Source organism: Salvelinus namaycush, chromosome 13 (genome assembly GCF_016432855.1).
Source record: "Salvelinus namaycush isolate Seneca chromosome 13, SaNama_1.0, whole genome shotgun sequence".
NCBI lineage: Eukaryota > Metazoa > Chordata > Actinopteri > Salmoniformes > Salmonidae > Salvelinus > Salvelinus namaycush.
In genome coordinates this window covers 28,332,666-28,345,764 of record NC_052319.1, presented here as the reverse complement: position 1 = coordinate 28,345,764, position 13,099 = coordinate 28,332,666, and the positions used below count along the sequence as shown (strand labels likewise).

The window sequence follows — 13,099 nt, the reverse complement described above, 5'->3', positions numbered from 1 at the left end:
CCTGGCCGAGCAAAGGATGAGAAAGGAAGAGGAGAGGAGGGAGAGGAAGAGGAAGAGGAGTGGATAGGATATGAGGGAGAGGAAGAGGAAAGGAGGGAGAGGAGAGGGTTTGACAGCTTAATCATGGAGTCAGAGCTGCAGACAGGACAGGTCTTCTCTCTCTGCTGCCTCTGGCTGTCACAACCACCTACATGATGTAATCACCTCTCCTCTCCTGACATCCAGCAGACAGAGCAGAGAGAGAGCAGACAGGGCCATAGAGATACACAGAGGTATAGACTACAGACAGACAGGACCATAGAGATACACAAAGGTATAGATTAGGGACAGATAGCACCATAGAGATACAGCGTGGTACAGACTAGAGACAGACATGGCCATAGAGATACACAAAGGTATAGATTAGGGACAGACAGGGCCACATAGATACACTGAGCTATAGATTAGGGGCAGATAGCACCATAGAGATACAGTGTGGTATAGACTACAGACAGACAGGACCATAGAGATACACAGATGTATAGATTAGGGACAGACAGGGCCATAGAGATAGACAGAGGTATAGATTATTGACGGACACGGCCATATAGATACACTGAGCTATAGACTAAAGACAGATAGCACCATAGAGATACAGTGTGGTACAGACTAGAGACAGACAGGGCCATAGAGATACACAGAGGTATAGATTAGGGACAGACAGGGCCACATAGATACACTGAGCTATAGATTAGGGACAGACAGGGCCATAGAGATACACAGAGAGATAAAGAAGATAGAGACAGGGTGGTAGACATTGAAAGACAGAGAGAATGTTTCAGAGAGGTGAAGAAAGTGAAAGCCTCAGAAATACAGAGGCACAGATGGGATCCGCCAGACGAAAGGCTGGTATAGAGGGGAGAGGCTATAAAGACAGAGGGAGGAGGTTAGGGCAGGGGTGTCAAACTAATTTTCCCTGCAAGCCGCATTTATTCTTCATGGAGGTCCAGAGAGCCGGATTTAAAATGTATTACATTTCCTTTATCCATCGCTTTTGGAATTTTGAATCCTCCCTGACTGTCTAGCTTTCGTTTCGATGACTGTTAGCAAGCTTGACAGAGTGAAGAGACTATAAATGTAGGCCATTGTCATTTCTGCACAGTTTCCATTAGGTTTTAGTCATTTCAATGTCGATTGAAAAAATGTCATTCAATTGTATTTTTTTTTACTCAAACCACCCGCCGGCCGGATTGAATGGGCTAACGTTCGTTAGAGAGAAGTTATTAAAGAGCTACTGGGATGGAGGGAGAGGTTCGAGAGTTCACTTGTTGAGCTACTGGGAAACAGTTTGTCAAGAGGTAATCTGAACAGTCGTCCAGTATGAATGGACAGTCATCCAATCTATTCACCCACAGCCACGTCACGTTAGACCCAGCCGTGCTCGTATCAGACATCCCAAATACAGACCTAGGTCTTCCAGTATGAACGGACAGTCGTCCCCTCTATTCACCTACAACCACGTCATGTTAGATCCAGCCGTGCTCATACCAGACATCCCAAATTGAATCCAAATCGTTTCTTTTCACTCACATTGAAAGTCTATTATAACTTTCTATGGCCCTTTAGTATTGAGTGAAGTTGGGAATTGAAAAAAAGATGTGAGATAGCACTGGTCTCTGAGGAACCTATCTCACTCAGTTCTATCCTTTTTCTCTCTAAATTTTAGGACCTTTTGGAGTGTAAACATGTTTGACCATTAAATATCCTATTTTCCCTAACCCTAAACATTAACCCTAGCCCTTAACCTATCCCTAACCTTAACCACAAAAACCCTAAACCTAACCATAACCACAAGCCTAATCCTAAACCTAAAACCCTAAGTCTAACCCTTATCCTGAAAATAACATTTAAACAAATTCTGGACCTGATACTTTCCTACCTTTTCAGAACACACACACACACACACACACACACACACACACACACACACACACACACACACACACACACACACACACACACACACACACACACACACACACACACACACACACACACACACACACCAGGATATGGACAGACAGTGGCAAGTGAAATTGTAGGACTTTAAAGTACTTTTTCAAGCACTAATATTATTTTCAAGTACCATCAATTTGTAATAGGTCCTATTATGCAATTCTTTCTGGTCACCAACCGATGGCAGTATATCGCCACAACCTCATGAAAAAACAAACAACTAACTTACCATTCAAATCAAATCAAATCAAATATTATTGGTCACATACACATATTAGCAGATGTTATTGTGGGTGTAGCGAAATGCTTGTGTTCCTAGCTCCAACAGTGAAGTAGTATCTAACAATTCACAACAATACACATGAATCTCAAAATAAAACAATGGAATTAAGAAATATATAAATATTATGACGAGCAATGTCGGAGTGGCATTGACTAGAATACAGTAGAATACAGTATATACATATGAAATGAGTAAAACAGTATGTAAACATTATTAGAGTGACCAGTGTTCCATTATTAAAGTGAACCATGGTTCCATGTCTATGTACGTAGGACAGCAGCCTCTAAGGTGCAGGGTTGAGTAACCGGGTGGTAGCTGGCTAGTGATGTCTATTTAACAGTCTGATGGCCTTGAGATAGAAGCTGTTTTTCAGTCTCTCTGTCCCAGCTTTGATGCACCTGTACTGACCTTGCCTTCTGGATGATAGCGGGGTGAAAAGGCTGGTTGATGTCCTTGATAATCTTTTTGGCATTCCTGTGACATCAGGTGCTGTAGGTGTCCTGAAGGGCAGGCAGTGTGCCCCTGGTGATGCATTGGGCAGACCTCACTACCCTCTGGAGAGCCCTGCAGTTGCGGACGGTGCAATTGCCATACCACGCGGTGATACAGCCCGACAGGATGCTCTCAATGGTGCATCTGTAAATGTTTGTGAGGATCTTAGGGGCCAAGCCGAATTTCTTCAGCCTCCTGAGGTTGAAGAGGCACTCTTGGGCTTTCTTCACCACACTGTCTGTGTGGGTGGACCATTTCAGATTGTCAGTGATGTGTACAGTACGCAGAGGAACTTGAAGCGTTTCACCTTCTCCACTGTGGTCCTGTCGATGTTCTACTCTATAATACGTGTTTCACTACTTATTTACTAAATACATGAGTGGTAAGTCAAAGACTGATGATGTTGACTGATTTCCTTATATGAACTGTAACTCAGTACAATCTTTGAAATTGTCCCGGACTTGAAGTTTGGGAACCATTGTACTACTAACTTCTCTCCCTGCTTGCTTTAATGCTTCCTCTCGCTATGTATTTCCTTTGCCTCCTTCACTGCATCCTAACTCACCACTGTCTGTCTCTATAAAGAAAAGGTATTTTGTTTTGAGAACTTAAAGTAGCTCATCATTTGATTATAGCTAGCTTAATTTCAGTCAACTGCTCCTGCTGAGGTCAGGCTCTGTTCAACGTTAGCTTCTAAATTCATCCTTCTAGCCAGCTAGTTATAGCTAGCTCCCTGGCTAATGTTTACCTGGTGCCGAGAAAGATGGTCGCCTCGCTTCACGTTCTTTGGAAACTATGCAGTATTTTGTTTTCTTATGTATTATATCTTACGCTGTTACCCCAGGAAATCTTAAGTCTTATTACATTCAGCCGGGAATAACTATTGGATATAACAGCAACGTCAACTTACCAACATTACGACCAGGAATACGACTTTCCTGAAGCGGAGCCTCTATTTGGACCACCACCCAGGACAATGGGTCGGATCCCAGTAGGTGACCCAAAACAACGGCGCCGCAGAAGGGGCAAACAGAGCAGTCTTCTGGTCAGGCTCCGTAGACGGGCACATCGCTCACCGCTCCCAAGTACACTACTCGCCAATGTCCAGTCTCTTGACAACAATGTAGATGAAATTCGAGCAAGGGTTGCCTTCCAGAGAGACATCAGAGATTGTAACATTCTCTGTTTCACGGAAACATGGCTCACTCGGGATACGTTATCAGAGTTGGTACAGCCACCCATTTCTTCACGCATCACGCAGACAGAAACAAACATCTTTCTGGTAAGAAGAAGGGCGGGGGTGTATGCCTTATGATTAACGAGTCGTGGTGTGATCATAACAACATACAGGAACTCAAGTCCTTTTGTTCTCCTGACCAAGAATTCCTTACAATCAAATGCTGACCGCATTATCTACCAAGAGAATTCTCTTTGATTATAATCACAGCCGTGTATATCCCCCCCAAGCAGACACCTCAACGGCCCTGAAAGAACTTCATTGGACTCTATGTAAACTGGAAACCACATATCCTGAGGCGGCATTTATTGTAGATGGGGATTTTAACAAGGCTAACTGAAAACAAGGCTCCCTAAATTTTATCAGCATATCGAATGCGCGACCCGGGCTGGCAAAATTCTGGATCACTGCTACTCTAACTTCCGTGACGCATACAATGCCCTCCCCCGCACTCCTTTCGTAAAATCTGACCACGACTCCATTTTGTTTCTCCCAGCCTATAGACAGAAACTAAAACAGGAAAGACCCGTGCTCAGGTCTGTTAAACGCTGGTCTGACCAATATGATTACACGCTTCAAGATTGCTTCGATCACGTGGACTGGGATATGGTCCGGATAACCTCAGACAACAACATTGATGTATACGCTGATTCGGTGAGCGAGTTTATTAGCAAGTGCATCGGTGATGTTGTACCCATGGTAACTATTAACTTCTTATGGCTGCAATCCCGTTAACGGGATCGATATGACAACAGCCAGTGAAAGTGCAGGGCGCCAAATTCAAACAACAGAAATCTCATAATTAAAATTATAATTATAATTCAAATGATAATTAATGATAATAATTCAAATATATCTTATACCATTTTAAAGGTAATCTTGTTGTTAATCCCACCAAAGTGTCCGATTTAAAATAGGCTTTTCAGCGAAAGCACCACAAACGATTATGTTAGGTCACCGCAAAATCACAGACAAACACAGTCCTTTTTCCAGCCAAAGACAGGAGTCACAAAAAGCAGAAATAGAGATAAAATTAATCACTAACCTTTGATGATCTTCATCAGATGACACTCGTAGGACTTCATGTTACACAATACATATATGTTTTGTTCGATAAAGTTAATATTTATATACAAAAACCTCAGTTTACATTGGCGCCATGTTCAGAAATGCCTCCAAAATATCCGGAGAAATTGCAGAGAGCCACGTCAAATAACATAAATACTCATCATAAACTTTGATGAAAGAATCATGTTTTACATAGAATTAAAGATACACTTGTTCTTAATGCAATCGCTGTGTCAGATTTCAAAAAGCTTTACGGCAAAACACAATACTCAATAATCTGAAAACAGCGTTCAGCCACAAAAGCAAGCCATACAGTTACCAAATTGTGCAGTCATCAAAACTCATAAAAAGCATTATAAATCTTCACTTACCTTTGCTGATCTTCGTCGGAATGCACTCCCAGGACTCCCACTTCCACAAGAAATGTTTGTTTTGTTCGGTAATGTCCATCATTTATGTCCAAATAGCTATTTTTGTTAGCGTGTTTGGTAAACAAATCCAACGTCAGGAAGCGCGTTCACTAAAAGCTGACGGAATGTCCAAAAGTTCCGTAACAGTCAGTAGAAACATGTCAAACGATGTATTGAATCAATCTTTAGAATGTTTTTAACATAAATCTTGAATAACGTTCCAACCGGAGAATTACATTGACTTCAGATGAGCGATGGAACAGAGCTCCCTCTCATGTGAATGGTTAGAGCATGGTCAGGTCATGGCAGACCTGACTAATTTCCCTCTCATTCGGCCCCACTTCACAGTAGAGGCATCAGACAAGGTTCTACAGACTGTTGACATATAGTGGAAGCCGTAGGAAGTGCAAACTCATCCATATCTCGCTGTGATTTCAATAGGATCTTGGTTGAAAATCGACCAGCCTCAGAATTCCCACTTCCTGTTTGGATTTTATGTCAGGTTTTTGCCTGCCATATGAGTTCTGTTATACTCACAGACATCATTCAAACAGTTTCAGAAACTTCAGATTGTTTTCTATCCAATATGAGCAACTGGGACTGAGGAGCAGGCGTTTACTATGGGCACCTCTGTGCACCTTTCATCCAAGCTACTCAATACTGTCCCTGCAGCCATAAGAAGTTAAAACATTCCCCAACCAGAAACCGTGGATTGATGGCAGCATTCGCGCGAAACTGAAAGCGCGAACCACTGCTTTTAATCATGGCAAGAAACATGACCGAATACAAACAGTGTAGCTATTCCCTCCGCAAGGCAATCAAACAAGCTAAGCGTCAGTATAGAGACAAAGTAGAGTCGCAATTCAAAGGCTCAGACATGAGACGTAAGTGGCAGGGTCTACAGTCAATCACGGATTACAAAAAGAAAACCAGCCCTGTCGCGGACACCGATGTCTTGCTCCCAGACAAACTAAACAATTTCTTTGCTCGCTTTGAGGACAATACTGTCACGCCCTGACCTGAGAGAGCCTTTTTATGTCTCTATTTGGTTTGGTCAGGGTGTGATTTGGAGTGGGCATTCTATGTTTTGTTTTTCTATGATTTTGTATTTCTATGTTTTGGCCGGGTATGGTTCTCAATCAGGGACAGCTGTCTATCGTTGTCTCTGATTGGGAACCATACTTAGGTAGCCCTTTTCCGTCCTTTCTTTGTGGGAAGTTAACTTTGTTTGTGGCACATAGCCCTTAAGCTTCACGGTTGTTTTGTATTGTTTATTGTTTTTGTCGGCGACATTTCTAATAAAAGGAATATGTACGGTTACCACGCTGCGCTTTGGTCCACTTCCTTTGACGGCCGTGACAGAACTTCCCACAACCAAAGGACCAAGCAGCGTGGCCAGGAGTATGAGACAACCTGGGAGGAGGTAGAGAGGTGGTCAGTCGACCCAGGGAGAGTGCCAGAGCCCGCCTGGGATTGAATTGAGCAGTGCGAGGAGGGATACCGGAGAATGTAGGCGGCGACACCTACACGGCTAGCGAGGAAGCCCGAGAGGCAGCCCCCCAATTTTTTGGGGGGGCACACGGGGTGTTTGGCTGAGTCAGGCTGGAGACCTGAGCCAACTCCCCGTGCTTACCGTGGGGAGCATGTGACTGGTCAGGCACCGTGTTATGGGGTGATGCGCACGGTGTCTCGAGTGAGCATTCACAGGCCGGTGTGCTCTGTGCCAGCGTCCCGCTTGTGCCGGGTGGAAGTTGGCATCCAGCCAGAACGGGTTGTGCCAGCTCTGCGCTCGAGACCTCCAGTACGCCTCCTAGGACCAGTGTATCCGGTGCCAGCGCCAAGAACCAAGCCGCCAGTATGTCTCCCCAGCCTGGTGAGTCCTGTGCCTGCTGCCAGAACCAGGCCTCCTGTATGTCTCCCCAGCCTGGTGAGCCCTGTGGCAGCTCCACGTACCAGACTGCCCATACGTCTCCTCACTCCAGTGATGATCCATGGCAAGAAGCCTCCAGTGATGATCCATGGCAAGAAGCCTTCAGTGATGATCCATGGCAAGAAGCCTCCAGTGATGATCCATGGCACGAAGCCTCCAGTGATGATCCATGGCAAGAAGCCTCCAGTGATGATCCATGGCACGAAGCCTCCAGTGATGATCCATGGCACGAAGCCTCCAGTGATTATCCATGGCACGAAGCCTCCAGTGATGATCCATGGCAAGAAGCCTCTAGTGATGATCCATGGCAAGAAGCCTCCAGTGATGATCCATGGCACGAAGCCTCCAGTGATGATCCATGGCAAGAAGCCTCCAGTGATGATCCATGGCACGAAGCCTCCAGTGATGATCCATGGCACGAAGCCTCCAGTGAGGAGTCATGGCACGAAGCTTCCCACGGCGGTCTTCAGTCCGGAGTCTCTAGCGACGGTCTCCAGTCCGGAGCCTCCAGCTACGGTCCCCAGTCCGGAGCCTCCAGCGACGGTCCCCAGTCCGGAGCTTCCAGCGACGGTCCCCCAGTCCGGAGCCTACAGCGACGGTCCCCAGTCCGGAGCCTCCAGCGACGGTCCCCAGTCCGGAGCCTCCAGCGACGGTCCCCAGTCCGGAGCCTCCAGCGACGGTCCCCAGTCCGGAGCCTCCAGCGACGTTCTCCAGTCCGGAGCCTCCAGCGACGGCCTCCAGTCCGGAGCCTCCAGCGACGGTCTCCAGTCCGGAGGCACCAGCGACGGTCTCCAGTCCGGAGGCTCCAGCGAGGGTGCCCAGTCCGGGGCCCGCAACGAGGGTGCCCAGTCCGGGGCCGGCAACGAGGGATCCCAGTCCGGGGCCCGCAACGAGGGTGCCCAGTCCGGGGCCCGCAACGAGGGTGCCCATTCCGGGGCCCGCAGCGAGGGTGCCCAGTCCAGGGGCCCGCAGCGAGGGTACCCAGTCCGGGGCCCGCAGCGAGGGTGCCCAGTCCGGGGTCGGTGACGAGGGTCCCCGCACCAGAGGTGCCACCAAAGTGGGGTGAGCCAGTAGTGGAGCGGGGTCTGCGTCCCACACCTGAGCCGCCACCGCGGATAGATGCACACCCAGACCCTCCCCTATAGGTTCAGATTTTGCGGCCGGAGTCCGCACCTTTGGGGGGGGTACTGTCACGCCCTGACCTTAGAGAGCCTTTTTATGTCTCTATTTGGTTTGGTCAGGGTGTGATTTGGGGTGGGCATTCTATGTTTTGTTTTTCTATGATTTTGTATTTCTATGTTTTGGCCGGGTATGGTTCTCAATCAGGGACAGCTGTCTATCGTTGTCTCTGATTGGGAACCATACTTAAGTAGCCCTTTTCCCTCCTTTCTTTGTGGGAAGTTAACTTTGTTTGTGGCACATAGCCCTTAAACTTCACGGTTGTTTTGTATTGTTTTTTGTTTTTGTCGGCGTCATTTCTAATAAAAGGAATATGTACGCTCACCACGCTGCGCTTTGGTCCACTTCCTTTGACGGCCGTGACAAATACAGTGCCACTGACACGGCCCGCTACCAAAACCTGTGGGCTCTCCTTCACCGCAGCCGACGTGAGTAAAACTTTTAAACGTGTTAATCCTCACAAGACTGCCGACCCAGACGGCATCCCTAGCCACGTCCTCAGAGCATGCGCTGACCAGCTGGCTGGTGTGTTTACAGACATATTCAATCAATCCTTATCCCAGTCTGCTGTTCCCACATGCTTCAAGAAGGCAACCATTGTTCCTGTTCCCAAGAAAGCTAAGGTAACTGAGCTAAACAACTGTCGCCCAGTAGCACTCAATTCCATCATCATAAAGTGCTTTGAGAGACTAGTCAAGGATCATATCACCTCCACCCTGCCTGACACCCTAGACCCACTCCAATTTGCTTACCGCCCCAATAGGTCCACAGACGACGCAATCGCAATCACACTGCACACTCCCCTAACCCATCTGGACAAGAGGAATACCTATGTAAGAATGCTATTCATCGATTACAGCTCAACATTTAACACCATAGTACCCTCCAAACTCGTCATTAAGCTCGAGACCCTGGGTCTCGACCCCGCCCGGTGCAACTGGGTCCTGGACTTTCTGACGGGCCACCCCAGGTGGTGAGGGTAGGAAACAACATCTCCACCCCGCTGATCCTCAACACTGGGGCCCCACAAGGGTGCGCTCTCAGCCCTCTCCTGTACTCCTTGTTCACCCATAACTGCGTGGCCAAGCACACCTTCAACTCAATCAAGTTTGCTGACAAAACAATGGTAGGCTTGATTACCAACAACGAAGGCCTACTGAGAAGGCCTACAGGGAGGAGGTGAGGGGAGTGTGGTGTCAGGGGAGTAACCTCACACTCAACGTCAACAAAACAAAGGAGATGATCGTGGACTTCAGGAAACAGCAGAGGGAGCACCCCCCTATCCACATAGATGGGACAGTAGTGGAGAAGGAGTAAAGTTTTAAGTTCCTTGGCGTACACATCACGGACAAACTGAAATGGTCCACCCACACAGACATTGTTGAACACAGACAGTGTGGTAAAGAAGGCGCAACAGCGCCTCTTCAACCTCAGGAAGCTGAAGAAATTCGGCTTGTCACCAAAAACACTCACAAACTTTTACAGATGCACAATCGAGAGCATCCTGTCGGGCTGTATCACCGCCTGGTACGGCAACTGCTCCGCCCACAACCGTAAGGATAAACAGAGGGAAGTGAGGTCTGCACAACGCATCACCGGGGGCAAACTGCCTGCCCTCCAGGACACCTACACCACCCGATTTCACAGAAAGGCCAAAAAGATCATCAAGGACAACAACCACCCGAGCCACTGCCTGTTCACCACGCTATCATCCAGAAGGCGAGGTCAGTACAGGTGCATCAAAGCTGGGACCGAGACTGAAAAACAGCTTCTATCTCAAGGCCATCAGACTGTTAAACAGCCATCACTAACATTGAGTGGCTGCTGCTAACATACTGACTCAAATCTCTAGCCACTTTAATAATAAAACATTGGATGTAATAAATGTATCACTAGTCACTTTAAACAATGTCACTTTATATAATGTTTACAAACCCTACATTACTCATCATATATGTATATACTGTACTCTATACCATCTACTGCATCTTGCCTATGCCGTTCGGCCATCGCTCATCCATATATTTATATGTATATATTCTTATTTATTCCTTTACACTTGTGTGTATAAGGTAGTTGTTGTGAAATTGTTAGATTACTTGTTAGATATTACTGCATGGTCGGAACTAGAAGCACAAGCATTTCGCTACACTCGCATTAACATCTGCTAGGCATGTGTATGTGACCAATAAAATTGGATTTGATTTGAGCCCTTAAGCTACCTAGCTAGCTACACATCCGACTGAAATATCAGCATCTTTTTAATAGTTGTACACTCATTCTCCGAGAGTCTGTTGACACGGCAGGAGATGAGGGATGTTAAAAGAATTCCCACTGTCAGCGGCGTCTCTCTGCTACTTGCCACTGTAGGTCTGTGCTGAGGTAGTTCGTTTTCCTCTCGGCCTTTGTCTTGGGCGGAGATTCCCGTTGGACAGAGTGGTAAATGAATGCGCTGCTAACAAAGCAAATCTGGGGGAGCAGGCGAACATAACAAGCATACATAAATCATTCATGATTACACTCATTTGCAGAGGTAGGTGCGATAAAAACTCAGATGAATAAGCTTTCTGAGTGTTGATCAACGCTGGGAACGCAATATGTAGGTAAACGATAAATAACAAAATGGTGAGTAAATGCTATTTCACAAATATAAAGGTGTGTAAACGGCGTTTACGTGCGTTTAACCTCCACTACATCCCTGGTTGGGTCTGGCAAATCCCATTCATAAACATCAATATCCTGCCAGGCAGGTTGAATCTACATTTGCCCGGTATTTTTGCTATCGTTATGATGTTTGGCGGCACCTAATCAGTCAGTTCTGTACCTGTCTGGCTGAGTGGCAGTGTGGGTGGAATGAGCGAGCTCGCCTGGCATCCACAGCGCCAAACACGTGAGGAAATAAAACTTCGTAGACTGCCTGAAATGTATTCACAAGACCAATACATTTTTAGAATATTTTCATATTAACATATTTTATAATTTCTGTTCTCCTCTCATTTTAAGTACTTTTCAAGTACCAACTTGAGAAAATATCTGATTTTCAAAGTATTCTAGTACTTGAATTTCAGAGTGCCAAATTACTTTAAGCACCTCAAGCACCTTGTGCGAACCCTGACACACACACACACACACACACAGAAACACACACTCTCTTACCCCATTCATGGGATAGGTATTCCATCCCAGCTCTCCCAAAACAGAGGTGGTGTCCAGCAGTACCACTGAAACAGAACAGGAGAGAAACACAACTATTAGCATAATGTTGATATACATAGATCACTGTTTCCGCCACAGTAATTGAAATATAGCTCATAAATGTTCTCATTTAGACTTTTGTATCTTAACAAAAATGAGTTTTTCACCCAGATGAATATTTGCGGTGGGTCCATTTCAGTAAAGCATTATTTCAGAGCTGAAGAGCATAATTTAGGCCTGATAGATTGCAGTCAGATTGCTGTCAACAGTCTCTCTCTCTCTCTCTCTCTCTCTCTCTCTCTCCCATTCACAGGCTTTATTTCAATGTCACTCAGACAATAAGGGCTTCTTGTATGTCCCCAGAGTTTGCTTGCAGCACCAGATAAGATTACAAATACCCGTCCCTCCATCCTAAACCATTTCAGTGTAATATCCGGATATTTATTGTGAATGGGTCTCTGTAATTCATGTACACTATGTATACAGTAGCATGCAAATTGTATACACAGTTGAGTGGAATTTGATAGATTTTGTTGATAGCTTTGACTGTAATAGAAAAACATGTCATTGACCTTCTGATATAAAATCCATTAAAATACCAGTAACTTTATTAGTGAAAAGTGATTCATCTTTACATACTTGTTGATTTTAGCCGAGTGGAATGTCACTCCCAGAACCTTTCAGGGTTTTTCTATTGAGGCTTATCACTTAGTCAATATTCCAAGTTCACTGCTCCCAGGCAGCAGCATCGTGAACTTGAGTCTGTCAAAATATTATAGTTCTAAAACATCTTTCCATCTCTGTCTCTCTCAAGGACAGAAAGCTAAATAATTCAGGATCAGAATGTCATTAGGCAAACTTAACTTTTATAAAGACTAGAATAATAATCTCGGTCTTTCTGAGCAGTGGGTGGATGGATTAGAGGTTTAACCTTCAACTTCACACATTAAGTCTCTTATAAGAATCTGTGTTTGAACATTATCTGTGTTCTCTGTCTCTTCTCTAAAAGTGATGTAACCTTAACTGCAGAATATAAACACGATATAGACGCATTAACATGATTATTACCATACATTAGCAAACAAGGGAGAATTTCCATGATTGTGAATGTCAAGCCAGCATTTCTGACAAAAACTGTCCAACCAGTTCATGAGCCTTTGTGTGTTGTCAGTGTGTATGTGTGTGTGTTGCAGGCTGTAAGACATCTGTGTGCTACCACGTACACTACCGTTAAAAAGTTTGGGGTCACTTAGAAATGTCTTTGTTTTTGAAAGAAAAGCAAAGAAAAGTCCATTCAAATAACATGACAT

At 45.6% G+C, this 13,099-nt stretch overlaps 1 protein-coding gene across 1 annotated transcript in view; it reads right to left on the bottom strand.

The window, feature by feature from the left end:
- The window catches only part of LOC120058396 (ephrin type-A receptor 6-like), a 260,362-nt gene extending 248,588 nt beyond the window's left edge, over nucleotides 1-11,774 (bottom strand). The window contains exon 1 of the mRNA XM_039007026.1: nucleotides 11,751-11,774. Coding sequence (XP_038862954.1) covers nucleotides 11,751-11,759 — 9 coding nt within the window. The 5' untranslated portion in view covers nucleotides 11,760-11,774. The remainder of the gene's footprint in view (nucleotides 1-11,750) is intronic.
- Nucleotides 11,775-13,099: the final 1,325 nt, after the last annotated feature.